This window comes from Sceloporus occidentalis, unplaced genomic scaffold (assembly GCF_023333645.1).
Source record: "Sceloporus occidentalis isolate IW3139 unplaced genomic scaffold, rSceOcc1.0.p SCAF_21, whole genome shotgun sequence".
Taxonomy (NCBI): Eukaryota; Metazoa; Chordata; class Lepidosauria; order Squamata; family Phrynosomatidae; genus Sceloporus; species Sceloporus occidentalis.
Window position 1 is genome coordinate 11,705,030 of NW_028317001.1, and position 23,950 is coordinate 11,728,979.

Below are 23,950 nucleotides of genomic sequence, written 5' to 3' on the forward strand. Positions count from 1 at the left end.
ATTAGAGAAGCATCCAGCTGTGTTTCTGTAGTCAGAAGCAAACTGAAGAAATCTTCCTCTGAGGGCATTGTGGACCTCTGCAGGTTTCAGCAGATAATGCACTCATTTCACATCCAGCTATGAGGACATAGTCAGGACCCTTTCCAATTCCCCATCCCCTGATCCCCAGCTACTCTCACAAGGCATGGAGTAACTGTTGTGTAGGGGAGCTGCAGTGAGTCTGTGCTAGGTCCAGGGGGTTTTGTTTGGTGCAGAGGGAGGAAGGGGATGCTCACCTCTACATCGGCCCAAAGGAGGCATATGTTACCTGCGTATGTCATCAGCAGGATGCTGTTCTCTGTGTCTTTGACTGCTGCAGGTTTTCTTGCTAAACCAAGCCTTACCCTGGTCTCTTTTCTCAGGAACTTCATCGCGATTCCCTTGTACACAGCATTGGGACATTGTTTGCTGGAAGTGACCAAAGTGCAGGGCCACCAGGATCCCCCTGCCCACCTGATGGCCAACACAAAGGCCAAGCAGACGGAGCTGGTCTCCAACAGAAAGAGGCTGCCGAGGGTTAACAGCTCTTTGGTAAGTTGCCATCCTGACTGTTATTTTCATCTGTGTCTGGGCTGGATCATGAAAGCAAGGGAAGAAGATACTGTCCCAGTTTGGCAGAGAGAGTCCTGGTTAATCCTCTGTCTCCTCATTTTTTCAGGGGCTTAGGAAATTTCCTATTTCACTCTTCTCCTCCCATTTCCTCCTTTCTCCTCAGGTCCGTTCAGTTGCTGCAAAATGTGTTCCAAGTTCAAAAGATGTGTGCATCCCATCAATTCAAAAGAGGGGAGAGGGGAGAGGGGAGGAGAGAAGGGGGCAGGGCCTTGCCCTTGCCAGGAGTCTGAGCCAAAAGCAAAATGCTGTACCCTTTCTCGCTTGTGTGATCTTTATCATTAACAACTTTGGCCATCTTGATTCACTTCTGGTGTTGCTTGTCCACATGTGTGTTGCTTTCCCCATCTGTGAAATGCTGGATGATATGGAAGAATATCTCTGGACTTAAATTGAGTGTGGGCCCAGTGGCCCTGAAGCCCAGAGTACTGCCCAGAACTGTTTTTTAAAAATGAAATTTGCCTCTGTAATTAGGTGAAATATGGCTATATGAAAACTAATATACATGTTGGAATAGCCAGTATGTTAATCAATCAATAATATTCCAGAAATGGCCAAAAATATATTGTTTATCTTATTGTATATTATATTGAAAGGATTCGAGACAAACTGGATGTCAAAGGCTGTAGCTTTTTGCTGTCTTCCAGAATTTAAAGTTTATTTCCTGGACTGAATTCTGAAGTGATGAAATAATATTTGCAATGCACCATGTGCTTTCCTCCCCTTTTGTTTAGTCACTCTCTGGATCAGGGCTATTTTCTATTGCAGGTGACCTTTGCGGATGTGGCTGTATATTTCACTGAAGAAGAATGGAAACTGTTAACGAAGAAACAGAGACTGATGTACAGTTATGTGATGATGGAGAATTATGGAAATGTAGCCTCTGTGGGTAAGGAACCTGAATCCATTTCACTTCCTTTGAAGACGGAGGGCCCTTTCATAATTCACTGTCAGAATGCTATGATTCCACTTTAGAATTATAAAATCAAAGAGTTGAAATAGACCACAAGGACCATCCGGTTCAATCTTCTGCCATGCAGGAATAGACATTCAAAGCACCCCCGAGAGATGGCCATCCAGCCTCTGTTTAAAGACCTCCAAAGAAAGAGACTCCACCAAACTCTGAGGGAGTATATTCCACTTTTGAAGAGCTCTTACTATCAGGAAGTTCCTCCTAAGGTTTAAGTGGAATCTCTTGTCCCTGTGGCTTGCATCCATTGTTCCATGTCCATTAATTTGAAATTAATAATAATAATACACTGGTACCTCGGGATACGAAATACCCAGGTTACGAAATTTTCGGGATACGAAAAACGTGGATTGGAAAAAACTGTTTCGGGTTACGAATTATTTTTCGGGTTACGAAATTCGTTTTGGCGCGAAATTCAAATGATGCAAAGTGCAACGTACAGATTTTCCAGGGATTTCCAGGGCTAACGGAAACCTAAGGGGGCTGGGTTAGGGGTTAGCTTTGGCGCGAATTTTGAATTTCGTTAGCAGCAGTGATTGGCTTGAGAAATCAAGCTGATCAACTGTATTGGCTAACGAAATTGGGGGGGGTGGCCTGGCTTGAGGTACAAAAGCCGGCTTCCATTGATCTGCTCCTTTGTCTGGCCCTGTGGACTGTGTGAGGAAGAGTTGATATTTTGAGCTCTGACTCTTGGGTTCACTTGCGGTTCGGACTTTGCCTGGCTTTGGACTTTTGCTGCCTTTGCCAGGTGTATCTTCGGATCAAGACCGGCCATCAGGAATTTCTCTACAGGTAGGTTGATGGATTTTTACCTTCTTCTTGTGGGGTGGGCTGGGGTGAGACAGTGTGACCATGCTTTTGCTGTGGGGTGCTGGTTTTTTTTTTTTTTTTTTTTTTTTTTTTTTTTTTTGTGTGTTTTCAAAGTGTGGATTGTGGGTTTTGCTACTGGCATGTTCAGATGTGTGGATTATGGGCTTGGGGTGCTAGCTTGCCTTTTTTGGCTTTTTTTCCTTTTAGGGTGGCATGTTCAGATGTGTGGATTATGGGCTTGACATGCTAGCTTGCCTTTTTTTGGCTTTTTTTCCTTTTAGGGTGGCATGTTCAGATGTGTGGATTATGGGCTTGACATGCTAGCTTGCTTTTTTTGGCTTTTTTTCCTTTTAGGGTGGCATGTTCAGATGTGTGGATTATGGGCTTGACATGCTAGCTTGCTTTTTTTGGCTTTTTTTCCTTTTAGGGTGGCATGTTCAGATGTGTGGATTATGGGCTTCACATGCTAGCTTGCCTTTTTTAGCTTTTTTTCCTTTTAGGGTGGCATGTTCAGATGTGTGGATTATGGGCTTGACATGCTAGCTTGCCTTTTTTGGCTTTTTTTCCTTTTAGGGTGGCATGTTCAGATGTGTGGATTATGGGCTTCACATGCTGGCTTGCCTTTTTTGGCTTTTTTTCCTTTTAGGGTGGCATGTTCAGATGTGTGGATTATGGGCTTCACATGCTGGCTTGCCTTTTTTGGCTTTTTTTCCTTTTAGGGTGGCATGTTCAGATGTGTGGATTATGGGCTTGACGTGCTGGGTTTTTTTTTCTGTTTTCAAAGTGTGGAGTGTGGGTTTTGAAACTTTGGCCATGGTCCCATGTGGGCCAGAGAGTCCCACCATAGGGGTGGCATTTTCAGATTTTGGGTTTCTGGCCTATGGGCTTGTGTTCTTGTGTGCTTTGGCCATGGCTGTGATGATTTGAGAGTGTGGGGTGGGACTTTTGCAAGTTTGGGCCAGAGAGTGTGACCATGGGGGTGGGGGTGGTTTCCAATTGTGGCTTTTGCTCAGTGCCTGTGCCTTTTGTCCTTTTTAGGCTTGAGCTATGGCTCCCAAGCCAAGCGGTGAGAAAAAGAAGAGGGCTCCCTTGTCCTTGGAGGACAAGAAGGACATCATCGCCAAGCACGAGAGGGGCGTGCGCTTGGTGGACATTGCCAAGGAGTATGGACGAAACCCTTCGACAATTGGCACTGTCCTCAAGCAGAAGGAGGCCATCAGAGCTGTTGTGGCTCCAGCGAAAGGCGTGACGACGATCGCCAAGCAGAGGACACCGAAGCACGAGGAGATGGAGCGCCTGCTGCTCCTCTGGATCAAGGAAAAGGAGCGAGTCGGGGACACTGTGACCACCTCGGTCATCTGCGAGAAGGCCATCACCATTTTCGAAGACCTGGCCAGCAGGGAGGCAGGCGAAGGAACTTCTTCGCAGGAGGAGCCAGCCACCCCGGACTTCAAAGCATCACGTGGCTGGTTCGAGAAGTTCAAGAGGAGGACCGGGATCCACTCTGTCGTCCGTCACGGCGAGGCGTCCAGCGCAGACCACCAGGCCGCCGAAGCATTCGTCGTCGAGTTCAAGGCCATGGTGGAGGAGGAAGGCTACGTCCCACAGCAAGTCTTCAACTGCGACGAGACGGGCCTCTTCTGGAAGAAGATGCCTCGCCGCACCTACATCACCCAGGAGGAGAGGAGACAGCCAGGCCACAAGCCTATGAAGGACCGCTTCACACTTGCGTTGTGTGCCAATGCCAGCGGGGACTGTAAGGTCAAGCCCCTGTTGGTGTACCACTCCGAAAATCCAAGGGCTTTCAAGGCACACAACATCCAGAAGGACAGGTTGCCAGTGATGTGGCGCTCCAATGGCCGCGCATGGGTCACACGCCTCCTTTTCGTCGAGTGGATCAACAGTGTCTTCGCCCCGACAGTGAAGCGGTACCTGGAGGAAGAAGATTTGCCCTTGAAGTGCCTCCTCCTCTTGGACAATGCTCCTCCGCACCCGCATGGCCTGGAGAAGGACATCCTCGCGGAGTTCTCCTTCATCAAGGTCCAGTTTCTGCCACCCAACACGACCTCCCTCTTGCAACCCATGGACCAGCAGGTGATCGCCAACTTCAAGAAGATCTACACCAAGCACATGTTCAAGCGTTGCTTCGATGTGACGGAGAGCACACAGCTGACCCTTCGAGAGTTCTGGAAGCAGCATTTTGATATCGTGGTGTGCTTGAAGATGGTGGACTTGGCCTGGCAGGAGATCACCAGGCGCAACCTGATTGCTGCGTGGAGGAAGCTGTGGCCTGATGCTTCTTCCTTGGAAGGGTCACAGTCCGAGGGTGCTGAGCCAGGTGAAGAGGAAGAGGTGCACGAGATTGTCTCCATCGCAAGGTCCCTGGGACTCGACGTGGACAACGAGGACGTGGAGGAACTCATCGAGGAGCACAACGAGGACCTGACAACAGAGGACCTGAAGGCCTTGGCGGCGATGCAACACTCGGCCGTGGATGAAGACGTGCTCCATTTCGACAGGGGCCAGGAGGAGGAGGCTGCGGGGGCATCTTTGCCAACGGCAGAAATTAAAGACATTTTGCGGCAATTCCACAATGTGTCTTCATATGTGGAGAAGCACCACCCTGAGAAGGTGCTCACCAGCCATGCCATTGCCCATTTTGATAATGTCTGCCTTAGCCATTTTAAGAACCTGCTTAAGGGCCGGCAAAAGCAGACATCCTTGGACCAGTTCTTCACTAGAGAGGGAGAACCGTCATCCAAGAAGGCAAAAGGTGACCCTTAAAAAAAAGGTGACCCGTAAAAAAAACACCAAATTCTTTTTAAAAAAAAGGTTAACTTTGTTAAATTGGTGGCATTGGCTAAATTGGCTGAATTGGTTAAATTGCTTGAATTGGCTAAATTGGCTGAATTGGTTAAATTGCTTGAATTGGATAAATTGGCTGAATTGGTTAAATTGCTTGAATTGGATAAATTGGCTGAAGTGGTTAAATTGCTTGAATTGGCTGAAGTGGTTAAATTGCTTGAATTGGTTTAAATTTGGCTTTTTGGGCTGCCCCTCTCCTCCTCCTCCTCCTCCTGCCTCACTCCGAGATGCCAGGACCAGATGCCAAGACCAGCAAAGATAAGAAAAACACTTTTGTATGGTCATGGGTGTGATGATTTGAGAGTGTGGGATGTGAGTTTTGCATGTTTGGCCTTGATTTGATGTGGGCCAGAGAGTGTGACCTTGGGGTGGCATTTTCAGATTTGGGGTTTCTGGCCTTTGAGTTTGGGTTCTGGGGTGGTTTGGTCATGGCTGTGATGATTTGAGAGTGTGGGATGTGAGGTTTGCATGTTTGGCCTTGATTTGATGTGGGCCAGAGAGTGTGACCATGGGGTTGCTTTTTTAGATTTGGGGTTTCTGGCCTTTGGGTTTGGGTTCTGGGGTGGTTTGGTCATGGGTGTGATGATTTGAAAGTGTGGGATGTGAGGTTTGCATGTTTGGCCTTGATTTGATGTGGGCCAGAGAGTGTGACCATGGGGTGGCATGTTCAGATTTGGGGTTTCTGGCCTTTGAGTTTGGGTTCTGGGGTGGTTTGGTCATGGCTGTGATGATTTGAGAGTGTGGGATGTGAGGTTTGCATGTTTGGCCTTGATTTGATGTGGGCCAGAGAGTGTGACCATGGGGTTGCTTTTTTAGATTTGGGGTTTCTGGCCTTTGGGTTTGGGTTCTGGGGTGGTTTGGTCATGGGTGTGATGATTTGAAAGTGTGGGATGTGAGGTTTGCATGTTTGGCCTTGATTTGATGTGGGCCAGAGAGTGTGACCATGGGGTGGCATGTTCAGATTTGAGGTTTCTGGCCTTTGAGTTTGGGTTCTGGGGTGGTTTGGTCATGGGTGTGATGATTTGAGAGTGTGAGATGTGAGGTTTGCATGTTTGGCCTTGATTTGATGTGGGCCAGAGAGTGTGACCATGGGGTGGCATTTTTAGATTTGGGGTTGCTTTGGTCATGGCTATGATGATTTGAGAGCTCCTCCTTCTCCTGCCTCACTCTGATGCCAAGACCAGCAAAGATAAGAAAAACACTTTTTTTCTTTATCCTTTAGAATGGGCCTGACCATGGGGTTGCATGTTCAGATTTGGGGTTTCTGGCCTTTGGGTTTGGGTTCTGGGGTGGTTTGGTCATGGGTGTGATGATTTGAAAGTGTGGGCATCGATTTTTGCAAGTTTGGCCTTGATTTGATGTGGGCCAGAGAGTGTGACCATGGGGTGGCATTTTCAGATTTGGGGTTTCTGGCCTTTGAGTTTGGGTTCTGGGGTGGTTTGGTCATGGCTGTGATGATTTGAAAGTGTGGGATGTGAGGTTTGCATGTTTGGCCTTGATTTGATGTGGGCCAGAGAGTGTGACCATGGGGTGGCATTTTCAGATTTGGGGTTTCTGGCCTTTGAGTTTGGGTTCTGGGGTGGTTTGGTCATGGCTGTGATGATTTGAAAGTGTGGGCATCGATTTTTGCAAGTTTGGCCTTGATTTGATGTGGGCCAGAGAGTGTGACCATGGGGTGGCATTTTCAGATTTGGGGTTTCTGGCCTTTGAGTTTGGGTTCTGGGGTGGTTTGGTCATGGCTGTGATGATTTGAAAGTGTGGGATGTGAGGTTTGCATGTTTGGCCTTGATTTGATGTGGGCCAGAGAGTGTGACCATGGGGTTGCTTTTTTAGATTTGGGGTTTCTGGCCTTTGAGTTTGGGTTCTGGGGTGGTTTGGTCATGGCTGTGATGATTTGAGAGTGTGGGATGTGAGGTTTGCATGTTTGGCCTTGATTTGATGTGGGCCAGAGAGTGTGACCATGGGGTTGCTTTTTTAGATTTGGGGTTTCTGGCCTTTGAGTTTGGGTTCTGGGGTGGTTTGGTCATGGGTGTGATGATTTGAAAGTGTGGGATGTGAGGTTTGCATGTTTGGCCTTGATTTGATGTGGGCCAGAGAGTGTGACCATGGGGTTGCTTTTTTAGATTTGGGGTTTCTGGCCTTTGAGTTTGGGTTCTGGGGTGGTTTGGTCATGGCTGTGATGATTTGAGAGTGTGGGATGTGAGGTTTGCATGTTTGGCCTTGATTTGATGTGGGCCAGAGAGTGTGACCATGGGGTTGCTTTTTTAGATTTGGGGTTTCTGGCCTTTGAGTTTGGGTTCTGGGGTGGTTTGGTCATGGCTGTGATGATTTGAGAGTGTGGGATGTGAGGTTTGCATGTTTGGCCTTGATTTGATGTGGGCCAGAGAGTGTGACCATGGGGTTGCTTTTTTAGATTTGGGGTTTCTGGCCTTTGGGTTTGGGTTCTGGGGTGGTTTGGTCATGGGTGTGATGATTTGAGAGTGTGGGATGTGAGGTTTGCATGTTTGGCCTTGATTTGATGTGGGCCAGAGAGTGTGACCATGGGGTTGCTTTTTTAGATTTGGGGTTTCTGGCCTTTGGGTTTGGGTTCTGGGGTGGTTTGGTCATGGGTGTGATGATTTGAGAGTGTGGGATGAGAGTTTTGCATGTTTGGCCTTGATTTGATGTGGGCCAGAGAGTGTGACCATGGGGTTGCTTTTTTAGATTTGGGGTTTCTGGCCTTTGGGTTTGGGTTCTGGGGTGGTTTGGTCATGGGTGTGATGATTTGAGAGTGTGGGATGTGAGGTTTGCATGTTTGGCCTTGATTTGATGTGGGCCAGAGAGTGTGACCATGGGGTTGCTTTTTTAGATTTGGGGTTTCTGGCCTTTGGGTTTGGGTTCTGGGGTGGTTTGGTCATGGGTGTGATGATTTGAGAGTGTGGGATGAGAGTTTTGCATGTTTGGCCTTGATTTGATGTGGGCCAGAGAGTGTGACCATGGGGTTGCTTTTTTAGATTTGGGGTTTCTGGCCTTTGAGTTTGGGTTCTGGGGTGGTTTGGTCATGGCTGTGATGATTTGAGAGTGTGGGATGTGAGGTTTGCATGTTTGGCCTTGATTTGATGTGGGCCAGAGAGTGTGACCATGGGGTTGCTTTTTTAGATTTGGGGTTTCTGGCCTTTGGGTTTGGGTTCTGGGGTGGTTTGGTCATGGCTGTGATGATTTGAGAGTGTGGGATGTGAGTTTTGCATGTTTGGCCTTGATTTGATGTGGGCCATAGAGTGTGACCATGGGGTTGCTTTTTTAGATTTGGGGTTGCTTTGGTCATGGCTGTGATGATTTGAGAGCTCCTCCTCCTCCTCCTCCTCCTGCCTCACTCTGAGATGCCAGAACCATCAAAGATAAGAAAAAAACTTTTTTTCTTTATCCTTTAGAAAGTTTAGAATGGACCTGCCAGTCATTGTTAAGATCATTAGAAAGTTTAGAATGGACCTGCCAGTCATTGTTAAGATCATTAGAAAGTTTAGAATGGACCTGCCAGTCATTGTTAAGCTCTTTAGTGCCTCAGGCAACTTGTATTGTAGGGTACTTAGCTTAATAGGCCTCTATTGTGCCTTTGTTTTGACTTGCAGGTTCAGTCTGAGGTCATAGAACGCATTAGTTATTTTCAATGGAAAATGTGTTTCGGGTTACGAAATTTTCGGCTTACGAAAGGAATAGCGGAACGAATTAATTTCGTAACCCGAGGTACCAGTGTAACCATAATGCGATGCCACCATGCTCTGATGGAGTATATTCCACTGTTGAATAGCTCTTATTGTCAGGAAGTTCCTCCTAATATTTTGGTGGAACCTTTTTTCCTGTGGCTTGTGTGATCGAGTTTGGATTTATATAAATTTTGGGTACCAAGCGATCAAAAATCATGACCCCTGACTGACCCCATCACAGCCGCCATTATCCGAAAAGCGAGCTGACCATGTAGCCAGACAAGCCTAGCAGGCCATGGCTAAAGCAGAAAGGTAGATTTAAACCTTTAAAACCAGTTCTGGGAGTTACCATTGTCGCAGGCAACATGAATGAGGACAAAGGAAGTTTGCCTCACCTATTGATGGTATTAAGTACCCAGCCATCTACATAGTAGTCTTCTCCCAAAGAAGTGGCAGACCCTTTTGTGTATCCATTGTTTAACTTTAGTCTTAGTCAATAGATAGCCATGAAGACCTTTGTTCCGCAGGTAGCTATAGCCTGAGGATACGTTTCGCAGTATAAATAAGACCCAGATTCCAGCCCTCCTTTGGGCTTTCTGAGCTACAGTTCCAAACCTCAACTCTGTCGAGCAATCGCTCCGGAGCTCTCTTGGGCACTGCACCCTGCTGAAATCACTTGGGCAAGCCAAAGCCCACTGTCTCTTTCGGGCCTCTTGTTAGCTTAGCCCGCTGGAACTTAGCTCCTAGCCATCGCGGTTGCCGCTTGCTTTCTGTTCCCCGCTGCCGTGTTCACTTACCAACATCCCTCACATCTGTCGCTTGGAGAAGACTCCTAAGGTAAATATTTCAACGGTGCCTCTATCCTTTCTCCTTTACCCCCAACTCTTCCCCTCCCTTGCTTTAGCATTGAATGTGTGTGTGCGTGTGTGATCCCTTTTTGGTTGTGTGGCTTTAATAAATGTTTATATTTTAATTGCAACTCATTGACATTGCAGTCTCTGTTTCTTGGGGTTGGACTATATGACCTCTGGTATACACATAGGGACCCAATCCACTGCGTGCGTTGTTAGGACACGCCTGTTGTAAATTTGAGCTCATTAAATTCCTCTGATTCGATCCTTCCTAACACTTGCGTCCATTGTTCTGTGTCCTTTGTTCTAGAGCAGCAGAAAGCAAGTTTGCTCCATACTCAGTATCTCTTCAAATACTTGAACAGGGCTGTCATATCCACTCTTAACCTTCTCTTCTCCAAGCTAAACGTATCCAGCTCCCTAAGTCATTCCTCAGAGAGCATGGTTTCCAGACCATTCACCATTTTGGTTTCCTTCCTCTGGATATGCTCCATTTTCTCAACATCTGTTTGAATTGTGGTGCCCAGAACTGGACACAGGATTATTGCAAGTGAGCCCTGACCAAAACAGAATAGAGTGGCACTATTACTTCCCTTGATCTTGACACTATACTCCTATTGATACAGCCTAGGATCACATTGGCCTTTTTAGCTGCTGCATAACACTGTTGACACATGTTCAACTTGTGCTCTACTACCATTCCTAGTTCCCTTTCACATGTAATTTAATTGTCATAACAACTTCCTGTGGAATCTTGGAATTTCTAGTTTTAGTGAGGCACTATTGTTCTCCACTTTGTAAGGATTCTCAATATCCAATCCTAAACTGTCAATTCTGGAATTTTGTGGGAAGGAGCCATGGAGATTAATGCTTTATTGCCCCTAAATGGTCCTCAGCGCATTCCTGAGCAAGTTTCCTGGCTTTTGTGGCCCCTCTTCCAGCCTTTTGAGGCTGTGGAGAGGCTTCATGGGAAAAAGGCCTCCCTTGGCCCTGCAATAGCTCAGAGAGGCAAAATGGCCTCCACTTCCACAAAGGGATGCTGTGGTATATTGAAGGGCAAAACATTATACCATATTTTTAGGCAACACAATTTGGGGTTTCCCCTGAGATCCCCTGGGGTCCAGTGTGACCACCCCACTTCCCAACAGTAGTCCATCTCTGTCTTAGAGATGCCTTAAGGTTGTTTTAAGGCTCATCTCTCACACTTGACCCTTACTAATATCAGAAACCAGGTCCCAGACTCCTTGTTCTGCCTTTCCTAATGTATTAGTTGTATATTGATTGTCTTGCCTTTCTCAAGAAATGAGCCTCAAAGTGTCCCTTTTGTGCATCACACTCTGTGGGTGTGTGTCTGTGATAGAGAGATGGAGGCAATGTGAAAAACAGAAAGGCAGGGAAGAGATGCTGAAGGTCAAATGGTAAAGCAGTGCAGATGGGCAAGAGGCAGGGTTGGAGAGCGGAAGGAGAAAAGGAAGGGGATCAGGCCTCTGGGATCCAGGAGGGAAAGGCAGGAGCAAAGCCAGGATCGCCTAGCTTGAAAAACACACAAAGCATCACAAGAAGTAATTTGTATTGTAGCAATAAGGGTAAACATCAATCCATAAAATGAAATCCTAAACCTGGCAGGTAAAAATTGTCCCAAATAACTTTGAGAAATATAGACTTAAAATAGTAGCTTTGGCACGGTTGCTTAAAAGTTGTATGCTAATCAAGTATTTCCTAAGCTGAGTTATATAACATTTCAAGCAGAATACAGTACAAGCTGCACATGGCGTGTTTATAGTGTTTATAGTGGCAACCCACTCATTAACTTCAAACTTCTAAAATGATTCATATAAAACAGAACAGTCAAATGGATATAGTGCAGAAAACACCGTATACAATCCTATTGATTCCAAAATGGAAGTTGTATAAAAATGTAATAACCTGACTCTTGGTCATAATTATTTCAAGATATTTCATGGGTGTTTCTACATCTGTTCCAAAAAAAATATCTGCTACAAATAATCGCAGATGCACAATATCTGGCAACTTTAACAGTTACCTGCTCCTAATAATACATTTATTTGCAAGCTCTCCTCTCCGACTTCCATCAACTTCACCATCCCTTGTACACACAACTCTAATCCACACCAATCCACATGTGAGCTGTATACTGTATTGGTTGTGAGTCATCTCCTGGTGCCACACAGCATGAAGGGACCTCTGCAGTTAGCTTCCATCATGCCTTGGTCTCTGACTCAGGACTTTATGGCAGTCTCACAGGATATAATGCCACTTGCCAATCAAACTATTTCTCCACATGTTTAACAGAATATTTCTGCAACATTCCTTTTTCTGACTATCTGCTTCCAGTGATTCCCTTAAGTCCCCCTCCAATCTCTTCTTTGTTAACTCCTATAAATAAGGATACAATTGTTCCATGGATTTAGGGGCATAAGTAGTACGGTCATCCTTGGGTTACTAACAGAAACTCTTAATTTAATCTCTAATAAGGAGGGGTTAATGAGGGCTAAATCATGGGTAACACCCTCCTCCCTTAACGCTGATTTTCAGTCTTATCTGTCACTGTGCTTCTTTACAGAAAAATATTTGAGTCATGAGAGAATCCACACAGGAAAGAAGTCACAAAAATGCCAGCATTGTGGGAGACATTTTGCTTACAAGTCAATCCTTGTCATGCATCGAAGGGTCCACACAGGAGAGAAGCCATACAAATGCCAGCATTGTGGCAAATGTTTTTCTATGAAGTCACACCTAGTGACACATCAGAGAGTCCACACAGGAGAGAAGCCATACAAATGCCAGCATTGTGGCAAATGTTTTTCTATGAAGTCACACCTAGTGACACATCAGAGAGTCCACACAGGAGAGAAGCCATACAAATGCCAGCATTGTGGGAAATGTCTTTCTCAGAAGTCAGACCTAGTGAGACATCAAAGAGTCCACACTGGAGAGAAGCCATACAAATGCCAGCATTGTGGGAAATGTCTTTCTCAGAAGTCAGACCTAGTGACACATCAGAGAGTCCACACAGGAGAGAAGCCATACAAATGCCAGCATTGTGGCAAATGTTTTTCTCGCAAGTCATTCCTAGTGACACATCAGAGACTCCACACTGGAGAGAAGCCATACAAATGCCAGCATTGTGAGAAATGTTTTACTTCAAAGTCACACCAAGTGAGACATCAAAGAGTCCACACTGGAGAGAAGCCATAAAAATGCCAGCAGTGAACTAACATTATTTTTGTCAATAAGGAATACAAAAAATATATTTGCAATCCTGCTGTGCTAAGAAAAGGCCCTTGTGATTTTGTTTTTCTGTCCATATGTCTGTTTATGTTTTAAAATTGTATTTTGTTAGATTTAGGTTTTAATTGCTAATAGAATAGATAATTGTTTCAGGTTGTAACTTTGGCTGGGGATTGTGGTTCGTGGTATAAGTTAGCTAAATGGGGGGCTGGGATTTGTTGCAGTTGGTTAGAATAGTTTTGGGAATGATAGCGTTTGGAATTTGTGGGATGTTGGCTGAAGAAAGTGGAGGCTGATATTAACAGGAAGGTGGCTAGTTTCTGGGATTGGCAAAGGGGGGCTTGTTACCTGTGGGGCCTAGACTGTGGGAATTGAAGGTGGGGGCTAGGTTTTAAGAGGGTGGAGTTTTAGGTTTGGGGGTTTTAATGTATTGTTTGGATTGGAGTGGGCAGTTCTGACGTGAACGCTGAATATCTGACTATGTGTTCTCAATAAAATTCTTTGTTGTTTCAACAGACTGGACTCATTGGTGTACAGAAGTTCTGCATTTGCACAAAATTTACCCTTTCTTCTCTCCTCAGCCATCATCTCCATTCCCAGCTATAAGAACAGCAGAGGCAAACACACATACATTTATATATATGTATATATGTGTGTTTGTGTGTGTGTGTGTGTGTATTATATCTACATACATACAGTATACATAGACTTTATTTCCAATGCAGAGCCTTCCTTTCTTGCCTTTCCTGGGCTCCATTGTGGCCTCTTCGAAGTGTCCTCAAAATAAGGAAGGAAAGGGAGGTTGCTGAACCCCCGCACACTCCTTCCCTTCCCTCAAAGGCCGCCAATGGAATAAACAGCAGGAGCAGTAAAGCCCTGGTGATCCCTGCGCATGATCAGAAGGGGTCTTTGGATGTATGTGCGCATGCACAGTCTCAGCCCTAAAGCCATTGCTGCCCTCACACTCTGTTCTGAGGGAAGGAAGGATGGAAATGGGGGGAAACCATTCTTTGTTCAGAGGAATGGCTGGAATGTCTTCGGGGGGAGGGGGGCTTGGGGATTACACTGGTGCCTCGGGATACGAAATGATCGGGTTACGAAATTTCCGGGATACGAAAAAGTTGGATTGGCAAAAACTGTTTCGGGTTACGAAATATTTTTCGGGTTACGAAATACATTTCGGCGCGAAATTCAAATGCTGCAAAGTGCAGCTATAGGCTAACGGAAAAGTGCTAACGGAAAGCTAAGGGGGCTGGGTTAGGGGTTAGCTTTGGTGCGAATTTTGAATTTCGTTAGCAGTAGTGATTGGCTTGAGAAATCAAGCTGATCATCTGGATTGGCTAACGAAATTGGGGGGGGTGGCCTGGCTTCAGAAACAAAAGCCGGCTTCCATTGATCTGCCCTCTTTGTCTGGCCTTGTGGACTGGAGAGGAAGAGTTGGTTCTGAACTCTAACTCTTGGTTCCAGTGGAGGTTTGGACTTTTTCTGGCTTTCTGCCTTTGGACTTGTTCTGGCTTTGTACTGTACAGTACGTGTACAGTGCCAGGTGTACACTTCGGATCAAGACCTGCCATCAGGAATTTCTCTACAGGTAGGTGGATGGATTTCTACCTTCTTCTTGTGGGGTGAGACAGTGTGACCATGCTTTTGCTGTGGGGTGGTGGGGTGCTTTGCTCATGTTTTCAAAGTGTGGGGTGTGAGTTTTGCATGTTTGGCCTTGATTTGATGTGGGCCAGAGAGTGTGACTTTGGGGTTGCATTTTCAGATTTGGGGTTTTTGGCCTTTGGGTTTGGGTTCTGGGGTGCTTTGCTCATGGCTGTGATGTTTTCAAAGTGTGGGATGTGAGTTTTGCATGTTTGGCCTTGATTTGATGCGGGCCACAGAGTGTGACTTTGGGGTTGCATTTTCAGATTTGGGGGTTTTGGCCTTTGGGTTTGTGTTCTGGGGTGCTTTGCTCATGACTGTGATGTTTTCAAAGTGTGGGATGTGAGTTTTGCATGTTTGGCCTTGATTTGATGCGGGCCAGAGAGTGTGACTTTGGGGTTGCATTTTCAGATTTGGGGGTTTTGGCCTTTGGGTTTGTGTTCTGGGGTGCTTTGCTCATGGCTGTGATGTTTTCAAAGTGTGGGGTGAGAGTTTTGCATGTTTGGCCTTGATTTGATGTGGGCCAGAGAGTGTGACTTTGGGGTTGCATTTTCAGATTTGGGGGTTTTGGCCTTTGGGTTTGTGTTCTGGGGTGCTTTGCTCATGGCTGTGATGTTTTCAAAGTGTGGGGTGAGAGTTTTGCATGTTTGGCCTTGATTTGATGCGGGCCACAGAGTGTGACTTTGGGGTTGCATTTTCAGATTTGGGGGTTTTGGCCTTTGGGTTTGTGTTCTGGGGTGCTTTGCTCATGGCTGTGATGTTTTCAAAGTGTGGGATGTGAGTTTTGCATGTTTGGCCTTGATTTGATGCGGGCCAGAGAGTGTGACTTTGGGGTTGCATTTTCAGATTTGGGGGTTTTGGCCTTTGGGTTTGGGTTCTGGGGTGCTTTGCTCATGGCTGTGATGTTTTCAAAGTGTGGGATGTGAGTTTTGCATGTTTGGCCTTGATTTGATGCGGGCCAGAGAGTGTGACTTTGGGGTTGCATTTTCAGATTTGGGGGTTTTGGCCTTTGGGTTTGGGTTCTGGGGTGCTTTGCTCATGGCTGTGATGTTTTCAAAGTGTGGGATGTGAGTTTTGCATGTTTGGCCTTGATTTGATGCGGGCCAGAGAGTGTGACTTTGGGGTTGCATTTTCAGATTTGGGGGTTTTGGCCTTTGGGTTTGGGTTCTGGGGTGGTTTGGTCATGGCTGTGATGTTTTCAAAGTGTGGGATGTGAGTTTTGCATGTTTGGCCTTGATTTGATGCGGGCCAGAGAGTGTGACTTTGGGGTTGCATTTTCAGATTTGGGGGTTTTGGCCTTTGGGTTTGGGTTCTGGGGTGCTTTGCTCATGGCTGTGATGTTTTCAAAGTGTGGGATGTGAGTTTTGCATGTTTGGCCTTGATTTGATGCGGGCCAGAGAGTGTGACCTTGGGGGTGGGGGTGGTTTCCAATTGTGGCTTTTGCTCAGTGCCTGTGCCTTTTGTCCTTTTTAGGCTTGAGCTATGGCTCCCAAGAAAGCCACAGATAAAAGCGGTGGTGACAAAAAGAAGAGGGCTCCCTTGTCCTTGGAGGACAAGAAGGAAATCATTGCCAAGCATGAGAGGGGCGTGCGCTTGGTGGACATTGCCAAGGAGTATGGAAGAAACCCTTCGACAATTGGCACTGTCCTCAAGCAGGAGGCCATCAGAGCCGTTGTGGCACCTGCGAAAGGCGTGACTACGATTGCTAAGCAGAGGACACCAAAGCACGAGGAGATGGAGCGCCTGCTGCTCCTCTGGATTAAAGAAAAGGAGCGAGCCGGGGACACTGTGACCACCTCGGTCATCTGTGAGAAGGCCACCACCATTTTTGAAGACCTGGCCAGCAAGGAGGCAGGCGAAGGAACTTCTTCCCAGGAGGAGCCAGCCACCCCGGAATTCAAAGCCTCACGTGGCTGGTTTGAAAGGTTCAAAAGGAGGACCGGGATCCACTCTGTCGTCCGTCACGGCGAGGCGTCCAGCGCAGACCACCAGGCCGCCGAAGCATTTGTCATCAAGTTCAAGGCCATGGTGGAGGAGGAAGGCTACGTCCCGCAGCAAGTGTTCAATTGCGACGAGACGGGCCTCTTCTGGAAGAAGATGCCTCGCCGCACCCACATCACCCAGGAGGAGAGGAGATTGCCAGGCCACAAGCCTATGAAGGACCGCTTCACACTTGCGTTGTGTGCCAATGCCAGCGGGGACTGTAAGATCAAGCCCCTGTTGGTGTACCACTCGGAAAATCCAAGGGCCTTCAAGGCACACAACAATCAAAAGGACAGGTTGCCAGTGATGTGGCGTTCCAATGGCCGCGCATGGGTCACACGCCTCCTTTTCGTGGAGTGGATCAACAGTGTCTTCGCCCCGACTGTGAAGCGGTACCTGGAGGAAGAGGATTTGCCCTTGAAGTGCCTCCTCCTCTTGGACAATGCTCCTGCGCACCCGCCTGGCCTGGAAAAGGACATCCTTGCTGAGTTCTCCTTCATCAAGGTCCAGTTTCTGCCGCCCAACACAACCTCCCTCTTGCAACCCATGGACCAGCAGGTCATTGCCAACTTCAAAAAGATCTACACCAAGCACCTCTTCAAGCGGTGTTTTGATGTAACGGAGAGCACACAGCTGACCCTGCGAGAGTTCTGGAAGCAGCATTTTGATATCGTCGTGTGCTTGAAGATGGTGGACTTGGCCTGGCAGGAGATCACCAGGCGCAACCTGATTGCTGCGTGGAGGAAGCTGTGGCTTGATGCTTCTTCCTTGGAAGGGTCACAGACCGAGGGTGCTGAGCCAGGTGAAGAAGAGGTGACTGAGATTGTCTCCATCGCAAGGTCCCTGGGACTTGACGTGGACGACGAGGACGTGGAGGAACTCATTGAGAAGCACAGTGAGGACCTCACAACAGAGGACCTGAAGGCCTTGGCGGCCATGCAACACTCGGCCGTGGATGAGGACGTGCTCCATTTTGACAGGGGCCAGGAGGAGGAGGCGGTGGGGGCATTTTTGCCAACGGCAGAAATGAAAGACATTTTGTGGCAATTCCACAATGTGTCTTCTTATGTTGAGAAGCATCACCCTGAGAAGGTGTTAACCAGCCATGCCATTGCCCATTTTGATAATGTCTGCCTTAGCCATTTTAGGAACTTGCTTAAGGCCCGGCAAAAGCAGACATCCTTGGACCAGTTCTTCACAAAAGAGGGAGAACCGTCATCCAAGAAGGGAAAAGGTGCTCAGGACCCTTAAAAAAAACACCAAATTTAAAAAAAAAATGTTGTTAAAATGGTTAACTGTGTTAAAATGGTTAACTTTGTTAATTTGGTTGAATTGGTTAAATTGGTTGAATTGGTTAAATTGGTTAAATTGGTTAAATTGGTTGAATTGGTTGAATTGGTTAAATTGGTTAAATTGGTTTAAATTTGGTTTTTTGGCTGCCCCTCTCCTCCTCCTCCTCCTCCTGCCTCACTCTTAGATGCCAGGACCAGCAAAGATAAGTCAAAACCTTTTTTTCTTTATCCTTTAGAAACTTTAGAATGGACCTGCCAGTCATTGTTAAGCTCTTTAGTGCCTCAGGCAACTTTGCATTACATTGTATTGTAGGGTACTTAGCTTAATAGGCCTCTATTGTACCTTTGTTTTCACTTGCAGGTTCAGTCTGAGGTCATAGAACGCATTAGTTATTTTCAATGGAAAAAGTGTTTCGGGTTACGAAATTTTCGGGTTACGAAAGGAATGGCGGAACGAATTAATTTCGTAACCCGAGGCACCAGTGTATAAGAAGAAGGAATCCCCTCTTCTCTCCCCAACCAAAACGCAGGCGGCCCTCTTTCCTTCCCTCCCCCTCCTCGGGGGATTCCTTGGGGCCCTGGAACTTGGGGGTTATCATGAGAAGAGAGGGAAGGGGGACCATTGGAGACAGGCATGACCATGGAGGGGGGTCCAAAGATAAAAAAAAGGCTTTGAGGAGCCCCCTCCATCCTGGAAAGTGGGGCAGAGGAGAGTCCCTCCCTTCTGATGCCTCATTTGGAGAAGATTTGGCTTCAATAGCATTGGAAACAACATTATTTGGGGGGGGGGAGTTTTCTCTGGGGTCTTGGGGGGAGGAGGGGGGAATCTGGGACCTGACTCAGGCACTCCCCCCCCCCAGAACCCATTATTAGAGCCTTCCACAGCTCACTGTGATGCTTTAAATGACCATTTTGCAAATAAAATCTCTCAGATAAGAGCCAACTTGGATGCTGACATTATTGCTGATGCTATAGGTGAGGTGTCCAGTGACTCTGTGAATGGGATCATCCTGGATCAATTTAAATCTGTGAGTAGTGAAGACATGGACAAGCTCCTTGGAAGTATGAAGAAGACAACTTGCCCTCTCAACCCTTGCCCTTCATGGCTAGTCATCCAAGAAGGAGATGCACTTAGGACTCACCTGAGATATATCATAGATGCATCTCTGAGGGAGGGCTATTTTCCATGTTCCATAAATGAAGCGGTGGTACAGCCGCTTCTGAAAAAGCCCTCCCTAAATCCCTTGGACATGAACAAATACAGACCGGTCTCCCATCTTCCATTTCTAAACAAGGTGATTGAGAAAGCTGTTGCTCTTTAACTCCACGTGGTCTTGGATGAAACAGATTATCTAGACCCATTTCAAATTGGCTTCAGGATGGGATACGGAGTCGAGACTGTTATGGTCGCCTTAGTAGATTATCTCCGCTTGAGTATGGACAGGGGAAGTGCAACCCTGCTGGTGCTTTTGGATCTCTCAGGGTCCTTCGATACCATCAACCATGGCATCTTTCTTGAACGTCTGAAGGAACTGGGGACGAGAAGGCAATGCATTGCAGTGGTTCTGGTCCTATCTCTTGGGCAAATTCTAGATGGAGATTCTTGGGGATAGTTGGTCCTCTAAGAGGGAGCTTAAATCTGATGTTCCTTAGGACACATAAACATGAAGCTGCTGGGAGAGATCATCTGGAGACATGGCATGGGGTGTTATCAGTATGCTGAGGAATCCCAGATATATCTCTCCATGTCCCGGACTTCAGCGTCAACTAAGAAAGGCATCTCCCCTCTGAATGAATGTCTTGAAGAAGTAATGGGCTGGGTGAGAAAAAAACAGAATGAAGCTGAATCCAGATAAGACAGAGCTGCGTAATGCTGGAGATCCTAATCCAGGTATGGAGGTTTGAGACGTGTGATCCACCTGTATAAGGGGTCACACTTTCCCTAAAGGACTATGTTAGTAGTTTGGGGGATGCTCCTGGATCCATCACTCCAGATGTCAGCTCAGATACATGTGACGGCGAGGAGTGCCTATTATCTCCTTCAGTTGATATGCTAACTGCACCCAGTCCTGGAAGCTGAAGACCTAAAAACTATAGTTCTGATCTTAATTTTATTTCATTATATTTATCAATTATTTCTATTAACTGATTTTCTGAATATATCTGCTCACCTTTTTCCTCAAATAATTTTTCAAAATATGTAGTGAAAGTATTTTTAATTTTCCCTTGTTCCGTTATGATTGTGTTATTTTGTTTAATTTTAGTTATCATTTTCTTTTCTCTCTCATTCTTTAATCTATTAGCCATCCGTCGGCTTATTTTATTAGCATTCTCAAATTGATTTTGCTTTGATCTTCTTAAATTTATAGCTATTTCCTCTGTCATTTTTTTCTCTAATTGTTCTTTCAATAGTTTTATTTCATTCATTATTTTTTATCCCCTTTTGTTTGTTGTAGTTTTTGTTCTCTAATTTTAAATTCATTCCTAATTTTTTCCTCTTTCTGCTTTTCTCGTTTTTTAATTTCCATTGTTCTTTGTATAAATAGTCCCCTTACAAATGCCTTACTAGTATCCCATACAACCTTCATTTTTACCTCCTTTCCACTGTTTTCTTTAAAAAACATCTTTAACTCTCTCTTTACCTTATTTACAAATTCTTCGTCATCCTCTTTCATTCTCTATCCTATATTTTTGTCCTAATTTATATTTAATTCCAACTCTATCATATTATGATCCGACATCGTCCTTGGCCAAATTTCCATTATTTTTTTCACTTTAGTAACCAGTTGCTTCGTCACGAAAAACATATCCAACCTTGAGAAGGATTTATGTGCATCTGAATAGAAGGTATACCCTCCTTTGTTCCCATTACAATGTGACCAAACATCTAACAAATTAAATTCCTCTTTTAAAACAAAAAACCTCTTGGTAATTTTCCTTGTCTTTTCTTAATTACTTTTTTCTGGGATTTCCTGTCCCAAATTGGATTTAGAACTCCATTGAAATCTCCTGTCAAGATTAATTTGTCATTATCAACTTCTCTCTTAACCTCCGCCAAATTTCTATAAAAGGTTTCCTTCTTCTCTAATGGCCCATAAACATTAATCAGTACAGATTTAACATTATCTATCAAAATCTCCACACACAAGAATCTACCGTCTTTATCTTTCTTCAGTAGCTTTGCTGCATACCTTTTATTCACAAAGATTGCAACTCCCCTCTTCCTTTTATTTACTGTGGCACAAAATAATGTCCCCAATTTACTATTTCTCAAATATTTTATATCTCCATCTTTTATTTTTGTTTCCTGTAAACACAATAAATCAAAATTATTCTTCCCTAGATACTGCATTACATGCTTTCTCTTTCTCTCTTGGCTTATTCCTTTTACATTCCACGAAACTATTTTAAGCCCCATTTTCCTTTTAGAGAGGTTCTTATGTCTTTTATGTAGACTTTCCTATCTCTCCTGAGTAACCCTCTTCTGAGCTTTTGTTTCCCAAATTGTCAGTATTTACCTCCTTAATCCCTAGATTATCTCTCCTTCCTTGCCCTTTTCTCTGGGTCTTTTCTTCTCTTTGTCTATTTACACTTTCTCCTTCCTTCTTGTCCCTTTCTTTATTTCTTTTTTCTTGCTGTCTGTTATCTCTGCTTAATCTCTCATAAAAGGCTTTTGCTTGTTCTATTGTACTTATCCTATACTCATCTGATGGTAATGAAAGATCACTCCTTCTATCTTATCCCATCTGTACAGTATCTCATTCTTATTGCAAAAGAATATTGTTAGGAATTTATATTCCTGTCTCTTTCTAATTATTTGCAATGGTAAATCCTTATAAATTTCCACTATTCTATCTTCCACAATCAATTTTTTCTCATATTTACAATATTTGCTCTCTCATCCTTGAGCTTGTAAAACATACCGTAATGTCTGTCCAATTTCCTTTCCTTTGCTGTCTTTGAGCTAAGTCTAAATGTCTTATCAATCTGTGCCTCCATCAAATCCTCCTCAATATCCACATATTTTGCCAGCATAGGTATAATTTTGTCATATATTTGTTTGTCTTGTTCTTTACTTTCCCTAATTTTAATTGCCCTTTCCCTATATCTGACCTGCTGCAGAAGATTACTCTGTTGTTCCCTTAATTGAGCCTTTTCCAGTTCTTCTGTTTTTTTTCCAGACTTTCCGTTCTTTCTAATACTTCCTCCACCTCCATTTTCACTCCTGATATCTCTTTAGCTAAGTTGTCTATTTCCCCCCTAATCCATCTATCTCTTTCTGCATATCCTCCCTTATCTCATTCCTGTTATCCTTCAATTCATCCCATATCTCCTTCTTAATTTTTTTAATTCCCTTAGTTCTTGTAGTATTATAGCAGAGATGTCCGCTTGCCCCAATGATCCTCTTCTCGCCGTCATACTTCTAGTTTGCATTCACTTATGTTTTACCTATTACCTTTTCTCCTATTTTACTTACTCACTTTAGAGGATTACAATCCCTAATTTACTATTCATGCAAAACCAATATCCGTACTGTAACAGAAATTTCAGGAAACTTAAATTTCTAGGATTGGCAGAGCAATAGGATTGGCAAGAGGACCTAGTAATTGAAAATCCATAAGTTTATTTCCAATTGTCGACAAAGGAAAACAATGAACTCAGTGGAATTCAAGTTCCAAAAGCTGAGACCCCGAACAAGACAAAATGGCTCTTTTTATATTATTCAAGACAAAGAAGCTTCTTCAATACACCTGATTGGCTAATTACAATTTAAACATACAGAATTCTTACAATCAGAACAGAAATACATGCATACATTAAAACTGCATCATCACTCCTTACCCCCTCCTGTAGGAATTCAGTGGCTTTCCTCCTAACCTTGCTTCTGAATGTCCTTATCTCAGTAGTTTATGTTATGTCTTTTTACTGGTGCCAGCTTCCATCCAGGTCAAGATGCACTCATTATTCCTTTGCTCTAGTTTTTCTAAACTCCAAGCCTTTATTTCAAAAACCATCTCTCTGGCTGACAAAGGTGACTCCATCTTTCTATAGTTTTTTATTTCAACAAGGAATTTCCACCAGACTTCCACCCACCCACCTTCTGTCTTTTCCCCAGCCCTGGGACTGCAGGAGTGGCTAACAAGAATTAAAACCAATGCTGACCAAAGAATATGCAAAAACATAAGATCTCAAAAGGATATTCCTAAAACCCAATTAAGCAAACTCTCCACAGAATTAAAACCACTAAAAACAAATCAACAAAAAGGGGAAAGATACCCCAACAATAACCTTCCCTTATAGTTCATTGCATTTGTCATCTTTTTCTCCCTTAATCAATTTTCCACAGAAGGACAAAGGCAGGAACAGAAGAAGTCCTCCTGAGGACACTCTGAGGGGCCATCATTGGCTGGAATCCCAGTCCCTCCCTCCATCCTTGGCTCTGGTTGGCTGGAATCCCAATCCCTCAATCTATCCTTGGCCCTGATCATCTGGAATCACAGTCCCTCCCGCCATCCCTGGCCCTGATTGGCTGGGAGGGGAAGCAAGGGCAAGATGGCAGGAACCACGAATCAACTAATCACTGAAAGACGGAGGATTGTTCATATCCGACCCCCCATTGCATCCCAGTCTCTCAAATTCCCAATGGCTCCACTTCAAAAAAGGAGGGCTGAACATTTACTGTCCCAAGGTCTTCTTTCCTCCATTTTCTTCCTTGAAGGAGGAACTGAGGGTAGTTTCTCCTCTCTTCCTTCCTTTGGAGGCCATCTTGGTTCTTTGCACACCTGCAGAAAGTACAAATGGAGGTGTTTTACAAGTGCAACACTTATGCAGTCTTCCATGGACCACCAAAGATAGAATTCAATGGCTCTCAGAGCAAAGCAAGCCTCAACCTTTCCTAGAAGATCAAACAAATCAATGAAGCTATTGTACTTTGGGCAGATAGTTAGATGA

At 45.0% G+C, this 23,950-nt stretch overlaps 1 protein-coding gene across 1 annotated transcript; it reads left to right on the forward strand.

The window, feature by feature from the left end:
- The first annotated feature begins 407 nt into the window (after positions 1-407).
- On the forward strand, positions 408-13,532 carry LOC149301603 (uncharacterized). The gene is made up of 3 exons (XM_089484072.1): positions 408-570; positions 1,417-1,537; positions 12,412-13,532. The coding sequence occupies exons 1-3, from the start codon at positions 496-498 to the stop codon at positions 13,044-13,046; spliced, it is 831 nt and encodes a 276-aa protein (XP_089340198.1). The 5' UTR covers positions 408-495; the 3' UTR covers positions 13,047-13,532.
- The last annotated feature ends 10,418 nt before the right edge of the window (positions 13,533-23,950 follow it).

Excerpts from the sequence above, each read along its gene's own strand:
- LOC149301603 (XM_089484072.1), top strand. The coding sequence starts at position 496 with ATGGCCAACACAAAGGCCAAGCAGACGGAGCTGGTCTCCAACAGAAAG. Across the intron at positions 571-1,416 it reads CGAGGGTTAACAGCTCTTTG|GTGACCTTTGCGGATGTGGC; the intron begins GTAAGTTGCCAT and ends TTTCTATTGCAG. Across the intron at positions 1,538-12,411 it reads TGGAAATGTAGCCTCTGTGG|AAAAATATTTGAGTCATGAG; the intron begins GTAAGGAACCTG and ends GCTTCTTTACAG.